The 18757-nt window shown below is 50.1% G+C and overlaps 1 protein-coding gene across 1 annotated transcript in view; it reads right to left on the bottom strand.

Moving 5' to 3' along the window:
- NUFIP2 (NUFIP2, FMR1 interacting protein 2) overlaps positions 1-18757 on the bottom strand; it is a 20870-nt gene continuing 2113 nt past the window's right edge. Inside the window, exons 2-5 of the mRNA XM_025214607.1 lie at positions 18530-18717; positions 14440-16146; positions 8201-8233; positions 1-7408 (exon numbers count right to left, since the gene is read on the bottom strand). Coding sequence (XP_025070392.1) covers positions 7356-7408; positions 8201-8233; positions 14440-16146; positions 18530-18717 — 1981 coding nt within the window. The 3' untranslated portion in view covers positions 1-7355. The remainder of the gene's footprint in view (positions 7409-8200; positions 8234-14439; positions 16147-18529; positions 18718-18757) is intronic.

Genomic DNA, 18757 nt, shown 5'->3' on the forward strand with positions numbered 1-18757 from the left:
TTTTTTTTTTTTTTTTTTTAAAGAACGAACGAAAGAAAGAAAAAAGAAACGAAACTACCTGGGAAGGAAAAACAGCCCCTTGGGAAACAATTTTCAGCCTCTGCAGAAAAGCCTGAACTCGGTTCCAGACTACCGCTCGTTTTGCAGACAAAGCGTTACAAAACCTCCTCGTGTTAACAGAAGAGCAGCAAGCCAGAATTTGTCACACACGCGTGCTCACACACACACACACACACACACGCGCGCGCGCGCGCGCGAAGGTCACGTTAAGAGAGGAAGGTGCTATGCTATAGGACTGGGATGACCCCCCAGCGTGTAAAACAGCCACTATTCAGAGTCAGCTCAGAGATAAGGCTCCCGTTTCAACAGCGAGCAGCTGGTTACGGAGCACTGCAGCCAATGTAGACGGCAGGAGGGGTGCGCTTGCAATGCCAGGCGCGCGAGCGAGGCGGCCAGCCACCGACCCCGGGCACCAGCAGCTCGCAAGAGACTCGAGCAACCTGCAGCCTCTGTTCGAAAGAAACTCTCTCACCCCCGGAAGGCACGTTAAGAGGAGAAAAAGCAAAATGCTGCTCAGCAAAGCCCCGGCGCCGGAGAAGCTAGTGAAGCCGGCAGCGGTATCCCCCTGCCATGCTGCCGGCAGCGGGGCTGCATCTCCCAGGCACGCTCACCCTGCCCGTGCCCCCTCCGGCCTTCTCTCGTCTGTACAAATAACACCCCCTTTGCTGAAAGAGTCTGTGATCAGCAGAGAGGTCAAGCCGGTTCTCTTCAGTTCCTGGCACCTCTCCCCTCGCCTGCCTCCTTCAGAGCCAGCATTGCTCCGGACTGCCAGGGTTACCTCAGCAAAGCAAGGGAGCGCTCGGCTCGTGAACGGGTTGGCAAAGAGCGACGGAGGCGAGCCGTTCCAGGCTGCGAGCCGGTGCCCTGGCGCAGCAGAGAGCGGACATCCCCAGGCCTTGCTCCATACGCTTGGCAGAACAGGTGGAGAATGCCCACGGCGGAGGCCAGCCGGGCTGCCCCGTGCCCCGGGGGAAGCTCATGTGACTTCCGATACTGTTGGCGACGAAGCGTTCAAAAAGCGATCTTGCTGAGATCAGCACTGGCCTGCCAAGTATCTGCACGAGCAGCAAGCCACTAGGGCACAGTCCGCTGACCCAAGATTATCCGTGGTCGTCTTCCCCGCTCCAGCCAAAAAGGAAGAGAAAGTTACAGACCTCAGAGATTCGCATTGCCCTTCCGACAGCGGCTCGAAGCAAGGAAGGAGGGAAAAAATACACAGTGTTCTTTCAAGTTAGCACAGTTTTCCTTTGCTGGCATTGCATTGCATAGTAATTCTCAAAGATGGTTCAGCACCAGTTAGTTACGCTCAGCTCCCAAACCCTGGCGTCTCTCCGGGCTTGCAGTTGCTAGGTTCCCCTTCAAATTAGTGGCTGTGTTACAGGAGGGATCAAACCATCCTTAGAGGAACTATATGGTCATGTAAAAAAAGTGCATCACATTCTCGGTTTTCAGAGTTACTCATAGCAGCAGTAGCATTAATCCAAGACGGGAACAGTTGTCGATTCAAATCTTAAATGCAGCAACACTGAAATGAAATGTCTTCAAGGTCACAAGAGGATCCTTCTCGAAAGAAGCAAAGGAAAATTAGATGCTAGAGTCTCGACAAAAAGGTAGGGGGTAAAACCGAACTATTTACACACTCAAAAAGAAATCCTTGTTAAAATACTGAATTTTTACAACACCTAAGGAAAAAATATGTATTTTAAGAATAAAGCAGAATCTTCTAAAGCAGTATCCGTTTTTTGGAACCCTTGTTTAGCACCTGAGGAAAGACCATATGGGGAGCAGACAGCTTTGATCAGAAAACTGCAAGTCAGACAACGGCTAAACGTTCGTCTGGTCTCAGCACACAATTCTCATGCCACAGAGAGAAGGAAATGGAGCCGACTCATTTAAAAAATAAAATACAATAAAATAAAAGGATACCATACTCAGACTCATCGATAAGGCCGTAGAAAAGGGATACTGCTGTTACAAAATGGCTTTTGAACCCCAAACGCAAATGACGCTTTCTGATTTAACAGTCAACGAGACCTACAGCTCAGTCCCCCCGGCCCAGCGTGGCCCTGACTTTTGTCCCATTACCGGGACTGTGATTTCACAACAGCCACCCGATGTCCTGCGCAGCCCACGCCGGACAAGGGGACTACTCGGAGAGCAAGGACCAAGCGGGCACCCTGCCCCGTCTCGGACGCCCGCTGCCTCGGGGGCAAGCTACGCGACTTGGGAGGACTTTTCAGCGGGACGCAAGGAAGCCGGCTGTACCCTGGCGGCACAAGACGCAGCGCACACTGCTGCAGCTCCACGATCTGGGCGAGGCAGCAGGTCTGACCGAGGGGACGCAGCCCTGCTAGTCACTCCAGATCCCCGGTTCTCAATGGGGTTCGCTTTTACCCTGTGAGGACAGGCTCGTTTGGCTCCTGCCCCTGGGGGCACAAAGCCAGACATCTATCTGTGCAGTCCCTCCATCTCCTCCCCACCTCACAACCCGAGTGAACCTTGCCTTGTGCACACGCGTGAACTGCTGGAGCAGCTTGCATCGCACCTAGTCTGGCTCTCTCCTCCCCTGGAAACAGCCTGTGCAATGAAGACGGACTCTAAAACACACCCACGCAGGCGCGCGCACACAAAAACCGTGCGACAGGGTTACTGAAAGCACCAGACACTTGTGATTTACTAAAATTAAATTGCCAGGCCAGAAAGAGCAAAAACTGAACACCCAGGAAAACTGCTAGCCACACGCACACACGAGCTGTTCTGCATTTACTAGGCGGCTGCAATGTCTTGCCATGCTCCCGTCCAGAAATGTTTCTACTCTTACCAGTGCCTTGAAGGCGCCGCGTCCAAGGAAAGCGCATCGTGTCAAAGTCACAGGCTTTGAAGGCAGTGGCAGGAAAGCGCTTATTGCCTATGAATCCCGGGAGTTGGTTATGAAAGGAGAAAGGTTTCCTTTGCATTCTCCTGCCTGCTCTCCCCACCGTCCCCCAGCTGCTGACTACAGGGTGCATTTCCAATCCAAAAAAAAGCTGTTGCACATTGGGGACATCGCAGTGCTTTGAGAAGGCAAACGACTGATTCAACAATTCAGGAGAGGTTGGAAGAAGAGCTGAGCCTTGCAGCCATCTGTGCTACAGGCATACGCCTCAAAGGAGCACATGTGGGCAGAGCGTGCACTGGCTGCTACAGCCGGAAACGGGCTCCCAAACAAGGAGCTGGAGTCCTGGGCGATCGTTTATAAATCCAATACAGGTCAAGACTCCTGCAGCAGCACAGCGCCTCCCGACACCGGGCCAGGGCAGCAGAAAGACCGATTCCCATCTCCGCGAAAGGAAAGCGACTGCCGTTATCGGAGGGAAGGGGAAGAGAGCAGAGAGCAGCTTGCAGGCCATCCCTTGGCGTGGACAAAACACACTTCAGCCCAGCAAAAAGAAATCCACCCCAAAGTGTTCAATTTGGTGCACGTCCAGGCTTCGCGGGCACGAGACAGTGCACCGAGCACGCCCAGAGCCTGTCGGGAGAGGGGTGCAGAGCTGCCAGACCCCCGTCGGGTGGGGAGAGGGAAGACGCCGCAGACAGACACACGCATGCATGCACTCGGCTTGTGCAGGAATAACGACTAAAATAAATATCCAACCTCACCTGGCGCGAGGCAGCCAAGGCTGGGGGGCTGGGGAAGCGGAAGGGGCTGACTCTCGGGGCCTACAGTCAATGCAAAGGCAAAAGATGCTTTTTGCCTGCCCCAGTGTCTTCATAGCGATTAAAAACCAAGCCAGTCCCGATCCGTTTTTAGTGCCCCCCTCCTGTACAACTGGTCCTGCAGGGTTTGGTGTTAAATTCACTTGGCTTGGTGTGAGGAAAGCAACAGGCACAAATAAATACAGCGTTCATCCTCCCAACGCGAAGGAAACGCCAGCACACGCAACCGCTTGGCTCCCGGCCGTCGCTCCCCACACCCCGCACGCACGCACGCACACATGCGCACACACACACGCACGCACACCATGGTCAGGCCCTAGAGTGGGAGCCACCACGCTCCTCCTCTCGGCTGTATTTGGTTTATGCTACAGTACTAATACTCTGAGTCAAAGGAAAACTCGCGAGACTGATCAGCGTAACACGCTAGCAGTATTTCACCGCGCTAAATTAGTCACAGCTCGACTTCAGTCTTTAGCAACTTACACAAAAATAATCAGAAAACAGATTAAATCTTAAGATATTTTTAATAAGTGCTCAGTAAAGAATTGTGTGAGGACGTCAGGAGGAGACTGCGGACAGACAGAGAGGGTTACGTGTTACAAAACAGCACAAAGTTTATTCCATGGTCCTGCCTGTCCCTAGGCAATGAAGTCTATCAAACCTGTTACCCAGAAATACTGCCTTTGTTAACAAGCTGGAAAGTTTCCTAACCGCTCGCATCCAACTCTTACAACCAATGGAAGTTTGAAGGGAAGCAGTCAGAGAGGTGAGATGTTGGAGAACACGGTGGAGAGCGCTGCAGAGGGAGGGAAGGGGCAAGAGGATGGGGCAGCGAGTGAGAGGAGCGGGGACAATACTTAGACAGATTAGTCTCTCATTTCTTGGAGAACTTTGCTATTTAAAAAACAAACTGGACTAGGCTAAGAGGAGTTTCCTCAATTTTTCAGCAAGACAGGGATTTCTAACGCTAAGGGTCAGATTCAGTTTAAATGTTACTGCTGTTCAGCTTCTGCACCAGAGCGGCCCCACAAACAGGGTCTGGGCAGGGCCGGATGCCCCAGGCAAGCTCAACAGCTCGTTTGCTTGTTTAAATGGAATCCAGCCCTTAAGGCGGCGAGTGATTACACAAGGCAAATAAAGTACAGCCGAACCTTAAAGCCCGTCAAACAAACTGGAGAGCTGCCATCGGCCTCACGCTCCTTCTGCCTCAGTCTTTTAGGTCGCCTTTTCCAGTTTGTTCAACACGTTAAGGCTCATGAACCCCACGGCGCTCCCCCGCGGGAGAGCCGGCGGCAATTCCAACTTTTGGCAAGCGGTCAGGAGACGCGACACAGTTAAAACCAGGAACGCGGGAGAACACCTGTAAACGTATCAAGAGACGTCCGAAACCACAACCACCTGCCGAGGCGGTACAGTTTGGAGGTGAAACAGAACTATTCCATGACTGGCCAACCACAAGTTTCTGAACCTGGACTCATACAATAAGTTACTACTATATATATATATTAGGTCTAATACATATATATAGCTGTTTTACACATAAAATGGAGTAGGCAATCCATAGTTATACTTTAAAAACTAAGCCTAGCAGAAAGCTAGCCATTAAAAAAACAAACAAACAAAAAACATACAGAATTCAGTTTCTTTGTTCCACTATGAACCCAACAGCTTCATTCAGGAACAACCTTAATAAAAAGCACTAAATGATTAAAATATGCATGCTACATACCTCTAATTTAAAAAAAAAAAAGTGGATACATCTAAGCACAAGGGGTAAGCAGAAATAATGGGGTTTTCTTCTTCCCCTAATGCCCGTTGGGATCCAGTCTAATTTTACCAGACACTAACTGCAGTTGACCTAAATGCCCACTTCTTAGCTAGTAGCTAGCTGTGAACACACCAGGAGACTTCAGCACAGTGGATGCGTGGAGTTGAAGAGGCCAGAAGATACGTTTGGTTTGGGAAGGATGACTTGCTCGGTCTTGCATTGGACCCCTGGAATTGTGCACCTTTAAAACACAAAGCCTGACCCTGACACGTTATATAACATGCTACACGGAAGCGGCAGCACGACAATACACGTTACGGCACTGGAGCCTGACTCCTGCCCCGTGCCCCTGCCCTCGCCACAAAGCCTTCCTTCCATTTCTACTCTTGGCTTTTTTTTTTTTTTTTCTTATTTTTTTTTCTTTTTTTCATTCCTAAACCCTCATTTTGCTCTTGTAATAAAATATATTTTAATAGAGATATAATTAGAAGCAGCAAAAGAGCTCAGAAATACACAGACTGCATTAAAATATAAAAGAGTATTTCCAATGGGTGGGAGAGCAGACCCCACCCATTGCTTTCTAGGGGCAAATCAGAAAGGGTTCGAGTTCCCAATTATTTTTTTCTTCTATTTTTTTTGTTGGTTTTTTTTTTTTTTTTAATCTTTCTCTTTTTTTTTTTTCTTTTTTTCTTTTTTAATTTCTAAAGAGAAATAATAATTCAAGGAGGGTGAAAGTTAGCAGAACACAAACAATTTCTCTTCAGGTTTTCAATGAAAAGAGGAAAAAAAAACCCAGCACATTTAGTGTTAAGAGACAGACAGAGCAAATATGAAGCACCTACAGTTGAAAGCAGGATATATATATATATAATTTTTTTTTGCTCCCAGTGATACAATGGCATAAAAGTGTGGGAACAGGGTTTTTTTTTTCTTTTTCCATATTAAATGCCTAAACCAATTGCTTATTTTGCATGTTGTCTTTTAAAATGACACTCATGAGAGAGAGCTTTTCAGTTGTAATAGTCCAACGTGTAACCGGAGCCTTTAAGATCAACGTGTATCCCAGAATTGCAGTATTACAAGCTTTCCCCTAGAAGAACGATGTTTTAAGACAATTTTCTCAGCACGTGATTGGCTGCTTTACTCCTGACAAGACATGTGGATTATATTCTCTGGAAACAAAAAAACCCTGCAAGCTTCAAGGCGTTTCTCCAGCATTCTCGCAGGGCTCAAAATAAAACCAAAAAAAAAAGAAAAAAGGGGAAAAAAAAGGGGAAAGGGAGGGGAGCAGGGGAGATGGAGGATGGTAGATCATCCCGATTTCCCTGTGATTAGTGTATCTCTACAGTCACAGAACAAGAAACAGAAACCTCATCAAGTGGAAATGCCTCCCAGCGGGTCACTGTTGCCCTTGTTGACGACAGCAGGAACTTTAGAACCAAGCTTGTGACTTGAGTCTGTGTTCGTTAATCCCTTGCATTCACTCTTTAAACAAAAAGAAAATGAAACGGAAAAAAAAAAAACCCCAAGGAAAAAAAAAAAGGAACCCCCAAAAAAAAAAAAAAAAAAAAATCTATTCAGTACCGGAGATTAAATAATCACGTGTGTAGTCTGCTGAAATAAATTTTCAGATTCCTTAAGAAGTCTAATTACTTTCAGTCGCCATTTTTTTTAAATAACTATATATATATTTGTATATATTATCCTGTGATTCTAGTTATGGTTCCTCTGCTGCACTGAAGATTTAGAAGGAGCATAAAAGCCTTTTGTCCCCTGTGAACAGCACTAGTGCTGCATAAAGGTTATAACAGGCAGTCTTGTCCTGCTACCTTCACTGATCTGGATGATCCATGGCTTCATCGTAAGTGATTATCCTTTTGGGATCTGAAAACAAAAAATTAAATTCAGCATTAATTAAACCACTTGCAGGTTTGGAAGCAGAAGATACTCGTGGACAAGGAGGGCCACAAAACACTTGGCTAATTGTTAGCAAAACTTTTCCTTTTCTCTGGCTAGAGAGCCACAATTTAAGAGGCAGTTTCCTCTCCGCTCTGACATGTCACTGATAGACTTCCTCTACACAAAGGAGGCTGTGCAGCGCTCCCGGGGACTCCAAGCAACAGCACCTCCAGCCAACATATTCAAGGGCCTAACTGACTCCATACAGACAAGTGCTTCCTCCCAACGTCAGATCAGTGCAGTAACACAGCAAAAGCACCAATATCTCCATTAGCATTCTTCCCACAAGCTCGTATAAACTTCGTTTTTACCGCTGGAACCTGAGGATGCATCAGGAATTTAATGTTGATACTCAGGTGATGTCTGACACCGGCAATTCCAAACTTGCCGGATGTAGTAAACCTGCTACGCTGTCCCATGGACTTTGGGGCTTTTTTTCTCCCCACAATCTGATCTCCCTGAAACCCATTCATGATGACGGAGCTGAGCAGCCCCATTCTCAGAGACCCCAAGCACAGAGAACTGCAGCAGCTGCAGCTGCCAATGGTGAGCACATCTGAGAGCCAAGCCCCAGGTGCCTCACTGCTCTACACCTCAACCACCTTGACCCTGGCCACCGCTTCCTGACGCTCAGCCCTTAACCGGGAGGCTGCAGTCCCAGGTAACAGAGAAGCTCATTACTGCTGCGCGTGGCTGGTTTATTTCTTAAATCCTTACCTTGCTTCTGCAAATTCCAAATAGATTCCATTTCTGTGGAGGAAAAGAACAGGAGCATTAGTGTTTTGCAGGATGCCGCTTCAATCACTAACACATCCGACCCTGCTGCTTCGATACCCAGGACTGGTCACTGGGCTGTAACGGTCAGAGTTACCAGGGACAGGGCCCGTTCCTGCATGCAGGGTCCAAAAGATACCAAGAGTCCCCTCTACTACTCTAGCAATTAAGAGGCCCAGAGCCCAAGAAGTCAAGCAGCCGGCTCACCATCAGACATGAGTGGTCACCTGTCATTTCCACCCTTACAAATCAGCACCTCACTTCAGGGTTTAGTACAGTAACTGCCATGTCCCTCGGAAGCCAGGCCTATGGCTCTGCGTGCAACCCAAGCACTCATTCTTAGGACAAGACAGATATTGTATGCAACATTAAAAGTGCTGGGGTGAAGTTTTCCCAGTTCATAGTGCATATGCGCTGAGGCATGCCATACATCCTGGTACTGGACTCTGCTAAGACTGCCAGGGAATTAATCACTTCTGCCAACATACAGAGAACAAGGGGCAGCCTGCAGAGATACCAACCAGACTGCACGGCCGTTTGCCTGACATACAACTTACTGGCAGAGCACGGGGGAGCCAACTGAAACAAGTGCCCATGGAAGGAGCGCACATTTTCTGTTTACCTAATAAAAGCAAAGAAATACAGCAACGCTTGTTTAAGCGAGAGCCCCATGCACAGCTCTACGTGCAGGGCGTTAGGAAGGAAGCTGCAGCAGAAACGGGCCTCTTTTATGGAATCCCAACACTGCCTGGAAGCAGACCTTTAGAAACCTAGTCAACAGAAACAAGGGTAACCGCGTAACAACTTCGTATTGCGTGGCTTACGGTATTCACGGAGGTGCAATTTATGACTGAAGGCTTGGAAGTCTGGGTGCTAGGGCTGTGGAAAGAAGCGTTAAGCACACTTGCTTCAAAATAAAAGATCATCTCTAAGCGTACTTGCTTGCAGAAAGTAAAGCCAGTAATTGTGATAACTGGGCTGGGGGCAGGAGCTGGGTAGGGAGGTTGCTAACGGGCACACTGGTGACAGCTCTGGAATGCTAGTGGTAGTAATAACACCACGTGAGATGGAAGTCAGGAACCTGCCAAGACTACAGGTAGCCAGTAAATGGGTCAGGCCACAGGGGAAAGGAGGTGGGAACAACCTACAACTGTTACGGCCCTGGTGTGCTGAGAAGGAACAGAATTAGGGTTCATATGCATATGAGTCAGATGGTCTTTAACCTGGAATGAACTCCGGGGAGGGGTCAGCAAGGACAAAACACAATGTCTCCTCTTCTGCAATGGGTTTGCAATGCTCACATGCAATTACCCTGCACACTGGCCATTTTATTTATCTGCTGAAATAGTTTCACAGAGCAAAAACACTCTCCTGAGCCAGCTGCAAGAGAATAACCCAGGAGATGAAGTATTCCCACAACAACTGTAACCCTCGAAATACTGGTCTACTGTACTTCTAGGAACTACTTTAAGTCCCCCCCCCAGGTTCTGGGCTACATCACAGGTTGTGATCATCTATAACCATTTCTCAAGGGCTAGGAGACTAGTTGAGGTGTAACACTCAAATACAAAGGAGAATTAAACAGGAATCCATTCGCTCCTTTCCAAGAATGGGATACAATCACACACGCATGCATCTTTCGCTCTCCGCAACATCCCAAAACCAAGCACTTGACATCTGCAGTGGCAGAAACCCACATGGCCCATGAGACTCTGCAGCACAGAACTGCCTTTTTGGAAAACGCTGGGTAATTTCAGGTGAACGCCCTATGGATTGAACAGTCCAGGCCCCAAGGCCCTGATCCTACCAACGAACTGATGCCGGCACCCAGACAGATTTCAGTGCAGTTCCCCCATGGCCTGCTTACACATGGGCCTAGCCTGAATACACAGGATCCCCAGCTGCGATTGTCTATGAGGATGTATGCGAGATGCCTCTCTCTAGAGGGCACCAGCACAGACAAGTCAGCGTGGATTCGCACACAGCGAGCGGGTTTCATGCTTATTCGTTTAAATATACTATAAGAGCTGGGAACTGCCTGCTGGAGGGAACAGCTCAGGAAAGCCAGGAAGAGGGAGGTGGCAGTTAGTCTGAGCTTCAATCCCTCCATCCCAACCTGCCAGCTAGAAGACATAAATGCCACATTCCAGCCTCACTGAGGGGACAACCGGAAGGGTCACACCAAGCTGTGCACCGCGTCTTGACTCCGCACCCCAGATCCTGAGCCCCGAAAGAAAACAGATGCTGACAAACCCCATCAGCATCAGGACCCCGAGACAGGGACCGGGCATCTCGCTCTCTCCACTGAGGAGGGGGGAAAAACCAAGTCATCTTTTTCCAGAGGACAAAAAATGCTGAATTCACAGCTCGACTCTTTCTTCTGACCCAGTTCGCTGTTCTAGCAAGAGCCGCTCCTGGCTGGCCCACGCTGCCGCGTTCCATTTTCCATGCGAGCAGAGACGCTGGCGCAGTGGAGACGCGGAGAAGGAACAAAGCAGCAGCACCGGGAGCAACTCAGGGCTGGAAAGGACAGGAAGATGCGAGCGTGGCACTCTGCCTCTACCACCTTCATGGTCTTTGGGTCCTGTACAGCAGGACCCAAGTCTCCTTTAGCCTGTGATGTTCCTATCCCTGAGCTTTCCATCCCAGAACAGAGCCTCCAAAATCCAGCTACCTGCGGCCTGGAACAGGGCAGCTGTTTTAACACAGCAAAAGGTTGTAAATCACAGCTGTTCAGGATACAAGCATAATACTTTGTCCATTGAAGGAAGAACTGAAGCCACAAGGACGTCTCCACCGCAACTGAAGTGTAGCTGGGCTGGCTACATCTTGCTCAAGTAAGAGAAAGGATCTGCAAGGGCCACGGTTCGTCTCAGCAAAAGAAAAACCTTTTAAGAATGTCAGGCTGGTGCTTGGGCCCAGAATTAAAATCAGGAGGGAAGCAAACCCCTGCCTCATCACCAAGGCCCTCTCCTGGAGGAACTATGGGGGGAAAGTCTAAGGCCCGTATTATCCAGGTCAAATTGGCATTGGATCTTGTGGTCCCCTAGTCTAGCCCCACAAAGCACCACTGAGTACCTGAGCGTGCGCGGACAGGCTGCTTGGGGTGCTGGTCCAACAGCATGGGAAACGGCATACTGCATACATGCAAACAAGCTCTCCTCTCATCACTCCCCAGGGACCCCGACCGCCAGCAGGGCACTGACCTACACTTTCCCTCGTGACGCCAGGGCTATCCCAGCTGCTACTCTGCGTGTCATCGCCCCCATTACCGCAAGAGCAGGCCCTTCCTGCTTCAATCCCATTTTGCAAAGCCCTTTCAAACCCTGGGCTGAAACATGCATGGCCAGAGAGCACAACTAGAATTAGCCTGGTCCTGGCTTGTTAGGATTCATCTACCAGGCCCAGGGCCATTAGACCTTGCTTGGGATGCTGCCTCACCCCAGTGCACACTGGCGACAGGGACCCGATACCTGGCTGACATGGCATCAACACTTGTTCCTCCTCGTCCACCTGCTTGTAACAGAGAAAGGTGCAATTTCCTCCCAGCAGTCAAATCCAGCCTCACTAAAAATGCAGCCATTCAAACACCCTGCTGGCCACACCAAGGGCCAAAAGCGTTCAGCTTCCCGTCACTGCGGACAGCTGGACAACAAGTCCTATGCTGATTTCATGGAAACTTGGTGCTTGTAGAGCAGCAACTTCCACCCAAGACAAATGATGGCAACTGTGGGGGATCTGCCATCACTCTGCTGCCCTGCAAGCTCCACAACTCCACCTGCTACGAGGCACGGCTTTGCGCTCCAGCGCTGTGGCAGGACTGTAGCGCAACAGAAGGCACTTGCAGAGCGCTACCATCAGCCTGAACCCGGAGGTGGATTTGGGCAACAGAGCTCTCCAGCACACCTCCCCGACCCCGACTGCAGGACGGTGCTCCAAGCAGGGCACCGCACTGGGCAGCTAGATGCGAGGGCACGCAGTGTGGCAGGCACCCCACAGATCCATAAAATACCGCTCCAGGAACACTGCTCTGCACCCTGCTGGCATCCCTCCACAAGCCCAGAGAGGCAACATCAAGCAGCAAAACAGAAAACACACTCTGGTTTCCATTTCCAGAGCTAGCAAAGGCTTTCGGCAAGTCCTGAAGAGCGAGCTGCAGCCCTGGCTGTTCTCAGCTGCCCGCCCCAAATGAAAGGTGCAACAGTGGAAGCAGCACCAGGTGCCCATTGTGTCTTCTAGACTGGAACCTAGCTGAAACCTTGAATAGGGCATCAGAGAAATTAAGAGGGAAGACAGGAAAGAAAGGAAAGAGGCTAGGCCTGACCCCATCCCACCCCCCCCAGCACCACAGAATGGCAGCAGGTTTTGCTTTGATGGTGTGAAACAGTGGGCAATAGAGAAACCATGTGTATGCGCAACACAAAGGCCAGGGCAGGACAGCAGGTACTGACTGCAGAAAGGCTCTGATTCCAGCTCAGGGTTTATTTCTACCCCAGCCATGATTAATGCCTGTATTTAAAAATAAAACAACAACCGACAAAACAAAAAACTAAACAAACTTTCCTGGGCCAGCTCTGAAGTTCACACCTCCTTAGGAAGGCCTGCAGAGCAATGCAATCGCTCCTCTTTTCCAAGGGATCCAAGCAGCTGATTTTTAAATTCAATTTAGCAAAGGCAAACTAAAACCCACCCAATCTGCACCTGCTGCTGAGCCCCCCTCCCCTGCTCAGCAGGACGAGACCTCCTAACAACTCCCCTGGCAGCCCTGGTTTTCTCCAAGGGGCTGGGGACACTCAAGCCAACAGACAAGAGATTCGTCCAGAGTTCTGCTTCAGGACTGCAGGAAACCAAAAGAAAACCTCAAGGAACAGACAAAAATAAATGGCTAAATCTCAAGTTATTCCCACAGAGAACACAAGTGCCTGACGTGCAAGATATTGGGGTGTGATGCCTCGAAGCTAGCAGATGACCTAGCAGAAGCCACCACCATTTCTGTGCTCTCCCCAAATTAATTAGGACAGCCTAGTAAAGGGAACCTCTCTGCCACCGGCTGCGATGAATCAAGTTCCTGCAGAGGCCATTAAAGAACCCACTTAGGGGCAGCTCTGGTCAAGCCATGAGGCTGTTGGGAGCTTGCAGGTGGGAAGGAAGAGAAGGGAGAGGAAGAGTGAGAGAGAAAGGGAGAACAAGAGGGGAACTGCCCAGGCATTCATTAAAGAACAGCACACTGCTAGCTTCCTGGTTCTGTCCCCTCAGGGGTCTGCAGAGCTTGTATCTGGAGCGCCACAAGACTTGAGTACAGACCAGGACAGGAAGCTTTTGAGCCTGTCAAAGCCTAGAGGCAAAGGGCAAAGAGGGGCTTGCTTAGCCACTTTTCTCCCTTGGTCCCTAGTTGTGCGCATCCGAGTCACGTTGAAGATGCTCCTGGCTTCGTAAAGTCGGACTCTAAAGGTCCTCGACAAAGATGGAAGCATGGTAAAAGGATTTAGCCTCCCAAGAGAAGAGAATTCCAGCAGCACTTACAGAGGCATGATAACCATGTGTCAATGTTCATGGCAACAGCCTTTGAGGCGGTTAGCAGGGCTCTGACAAGGAACCACAGCACAAACAGCAACAAAAAAAAAAGGGAGGGGGCAAGTGAAGAATGACTTTGTCTTTCTTTAAAGCAAGATGGAGAATTTTCACTGTCGAATTCAAGAAGAGGCAACTAGACCCAAGCAGCTGAAAAATTTGAGAGCAAACCCCAAGGGCCCTTTACTTAAGACAGTCCTACCACCAAACAGAAGGAACCTGCTGGTCCCCTGCCAGTGTTTCCACCCCTCTGGTGCCCAAGCCTCTGGGATGGCATACTTACTGCGCTGGAGTTCAATATGCTACAAACACAAGAACAGCAACCAAAGTAACACATCCATTCACCATTATTGCTACCAGCATCACATACGCGTGACGCTGGTATGGATGGGGCCATGGGACTTTTAACATAACCTGGATGAATCAAACCAAGCCGCTGCGATGGTGTTTTAAGAACAGCCTTCTTGTAGCTCTACAGTTATTAAACAAATGTAACAAGAGGGCCACCTTTAAGATAGCGCAGCTCCCATTAAGTGAAAACAGACTTAAAGAACAGTATTTTTCCAAGCCAACGAAGAGAGTTCCCCTAGGAAACAAGCGTAAGCCATTACCTTTAGTGTGATATACAATAGCAGCCCTCAGGTCAAAAGAACCCCAGCTATCTTTCCTTTCTAGGCCTCTCTGGTACCTCTGATCTTTGGCGGAGGCTAACAAATTGTTCGTGGGAGAGGCCAGAGGATTCTCTATTTCGTAGTCCTTTGAGAGAAACACTAAAGCACCTTGGCTACTGGTGTCTGCCTTTTGCAGGTCACCTGTGTGATGTGGCTCCATGGCCGAGTCACCACTCTCGCTAGCAGTCCCAGGCTTTATAACAGCACTAACAATTTGAGGGCTAGTCCGCTTATCCAGCTCATAAGCCTTAGGAAACACGGGTTGTTCAGTTCCCGAGGGAATGATCTCAGCACACTGTGAAACCAAAGTGGCAGGATATTCCCCTTGAAATGTCACTTCCACGAGTTTACTATCCATGGATTTCCCAATGACAGTCTCCGGGCCAGCGCTGGGCTCATTTATAAACGATAAACCCCACTGGTTCTGGAAGATGTCCCCCAGGCTCTGCTGACTGGTCTGAGATGGCAGATCTACCTGTGCTGCACCCAAAAGCACAGTTTGCATATTTGAAGGGTAGATAAAAAGGCTAGACTTCTTCTGTTCAACAGCTGTCGAAGTTGCACTCATGTCCTGGAGCACTGACTCTGGAGAGGCTGAGGTGACAGCAGTAGCAGCAGTTGTGAGCAGTGGCTGGGTCCCTGGAGAATACACGCTCCCATCAGTCCCTGCTAAGATTGGCCCGTTGGAAAAGCTAGCAGAAGTAACAGATTTCATAGCAGACATGGGGACCTGGGACAGCCGACTCGACGTTTGGGCCGGAGCTTCCCCGGCAGACGATGACGACGATGATGATGGAGACGTGGATGGGTTCTGAGCAGCTTTGTTGAGGTTCTCTTTAACTTTGCTTGCATAACTAATCTTAGGAACGATTTTAGCACTGCTATTATCCACTGGGAACACCGGGGGTGGTTTAAACAGGGTCCATGAGTCCTCTTTCGATGCAGAAGCTGACGCGTGCTTCCCTTTGGGCCGGTCCTCAAACTTCTTGCTGTTAATCCCAGGTTTAGCATCCGAATTCTTTCGCTGTACTTCCCCGATGCCAGGTTTCCCACGGCCTGCTCCTCCGGCCCCAGCCTCGTACTTCCAAACTGGCTTCGAATTGTCCGCTCTGCTCCCCTTTTGTTCATTGTAGTCAGGCTTGAAACTCTCGAGTTCCTGTTTTAAGGGCGAGGTATTGACCTCCTGTTGCATTATTTTGTCCTGCACTAGATTCAAGTTCTCACAACCCTTGGCACTGTTGCGCCTGCCTTTCCGCTTCTTAGGGGTGGTATAGCCGCTCTCCGAGCCGCTGCCATCGTTGTCAGCTCCTTTGCTTACATAGCCATTTGTGATATAGTTAGAATTATTTGTCACAACACCATTTGGAATAGATACTGCCTCTGGCTTGTCAGAGGACTGATTTTCTCTAAGTTTAGTCTCGTAAGATTTGTCATTCTTTTTGTCCATGCTGTTTTTCTGAATGAAGTTCTTGGTTTTGATTCCGGCTTTCCCAAAGGTGCTGGCCTTAACAGTCTGCTTTTGGGTCACATTAGTGTCTGTGAGTTGCTGGCTGCCATTGGGTACCCTGGAAGCTGGGCTGGTTGTTTCGTCAGCACACAGGCCCTTTAATGATACTTCTCCTGCATTGCCATTTAGCTCGCTGAAGCCTGGAAAAAGCCAAACACAAACAGAAAGGCAAGCATTAGAATGTGAAATGTTAAACTTCTGATCGCAAAAAGAGCTGTAATTAAGCCCTAAACAGACCCGGCTTCCTCAAACAGGTTTTTTAAAATAGAAAAATGTCTGCCCTTCATATAGCGGAAGCGTGTCCCTGCCACTTAAAAGCCACAGTAAAGGGTTCGGCTTTGCCTCGGTGCAAGGCAGCAAGCCAGAAAGCCACCACGAGAAGGGAACCTTACTCCATTGACTCTAGCGCACAGACACACAGTGCATCTCTGGGCTTTTTACAAAAGTAAGAATCAAGCAAAGCGCTGTAGCGATATCAAGGAAGGAGGATACATCTAGAAAAAAAATAATCACCATGGTGGAGACTGCAACAACCCTGCTCTAGACTGTTGGAGCCTCCAAATTTTAAAACATTCCCAAGAAACTACAGCTGCAGAGAGGAACTATCCACCTCTGCACCAGGCCTATTTCTGAAGATGCAGCATGGATCCTATGAACAAAAGGCCAACTTTTCCTCACTCCGATTCCCTCCATGGCCTGCCACTGCCTAGCGAGAAGGACTACCACAGAGGTCAGTGCACAAACATCAGTGACAGACACCTCCGGGTTGGAATTAGCCAACGAGAACCAAAGCCCACAGGCTCACTATGTTTGGGGAAAAAGAAGGTCCTATATTCCCCTATTAAAAAAGAATTAAGGTAATGCTTCTTAAGCTGAAGGATGCTTAAGGCAAGCGGTTCCCCACCCTGATTACTATGCAAAACTCCTGCAGAGGCCCCCCGTGATGGACAGGGTGTTCTCCACTTCACTGCCAAATGATGCACTCGAGAAGTTCCACCTTTGTAATTGCTCCTCAAAATGTATTTTCTGGCCCAGCCCATGCCCCGGCTCTGCTTCCCAGCCTCTGGCTAAACCCTACATCTACCTCCCAGATGCATCTTAGCAAGCCATTTGGAGGCTTCTCCCTTGGAACATTCCCTGGCTCCATTTCAGAACAGAGCCGACAGCAACAGGCACGGCTCCCACCTACGCTTCTCAAGGTGAGGTGCTTAGCTCCGACAAGGTGACAACACTGATGCGGGAATCCCTTCCACTGGCCTTCCCATCCCCGTCTGCCCACCCACTCCAAAAAAAGCAGAATGACAAGAACACCCAGGGAAAACACTGTCTTGACCCCGGCCCGTGGCCCCAGCCGGCCAAATCAAGGGATTACATCAGAATACCCCGCTTTTGTTTCTTTGAAGGTAGGCGGCTCGTCCTCGTGGCTGCACAGAGGAGATAGCAAACGCAACCGGAGAACAAACGATGCCGGGCTATCTGCAAAGAGCCAGAGAGCCATGAAGGATCCCTTTCCTGCCAGCTAGCCCAGCCCACTCCAAGAGGGAGTGGGACCAGAGCCCCCTTCACCCACCCACCCACGTCCCGGCGTGTCCGGAGCCTCGACCCGAGCGCTGGTCACGCTTCTCAGGAGCTCCAACACCCTCGCCAACGTGAAAGTACCCGAGGCCCAATTCACCGGGGTAAAGCCAGCAGAATGCAAACACAAGTCAGGCCCCAGGTCTTGCACATGCCCATGGCAAAAACTCCTCCTCGAAACAAAGATATTCCTTGGGTTTTAAAAAATAAAAATAGAGGTCACTCAGTAGGAAAGGGCCTCCCATGCCGAGCACTCAACTGCTCCCGTCACAAGCAGCGCCGAAACCTGGAGAGACTGACAGGAGTGCCAGGGCTCAGCTCGCCAAATGAGGGAGAAAAGGGGTTTTTTTAATCGTGCGAACATTTACCACCACCACTTCCCCCCTATACGCTGCTATTAGTAATAATGCTAATTAACAGTAGCGTTAATTCAACGCTTCGACCTAAATCAGCGTAGGCTGCTGGAACTGGCCGAGGAGATAAGGAGGCAGCGAGCCTCCTCGGGAGTCGGGCTGGGATTTCTTTAACGAAGCGACACCCAGAGCGCGCGGCCCCGAGTCCCCCGAGCTCGGGGAGCCGGAGAGATTGCAACAGATTCGGTTTGGGTTGCCTGAAGCCCGTGCGTCAGCACTTCCAACTTCCAATTTACAAGCGTTTACAACTCGGCTGCATAAAAATATTCTCTGGAGCCCACGGTCTCGCTCTGGGACGGGTCGGAAACGGCGCCTCCGACCGTCCGCCCGCCCGGGTCGGACACGCGGACGAAGAAAGCCAAGTGAACACACTCAAGAACCAGCAAGGCGCGCTCACAACTCCGCGTTTTTCTTTTTTTTTGGGGTGGGGGTGGGGGGGAAGGAAAGCCCGATGTATTGCAGAGCGCGGTCCCCGCCTGCACCCGCGCGCGCGCCCGAGCGAGCGCCCCGGACGCGGAGCCGACTGCATGCCCACCTCCGGAGGCCTGCGCGGCGCTCGCTAGCTTGCAGGTTTGCGGCCCTTTGACATCTATCTCCGAGATGTACCAGGTCCTGTACAGCCTCGCGGGCCAACCTGCGAACACAAACGTCAGGAGACACGCGGCCGGCCGGCGGGGCGCGGGGTGGGCTGGGCTGGGCTGGGCTGCGGGGCAGCGGGCCGGCCTGAGGCGCGGAGCCAGACCCACGGAGCTGTGTTTGGGGC

This window comes from Alligator sinensis, unplaced genomic scaffold (genome assembly GCF_000455745.1).
Source record: "Alligator sinensis unplaced genomic scaffold, ASM45574v1 scaffold1244_1, whole genome shotgun sequence".
Classification (NCBI taxonomy): domain Eukaryota; kingdom Metazoa; phylum Chordata; order Crocodylia; family Alligatoridae; genus Alligator; species Alligator sinensis.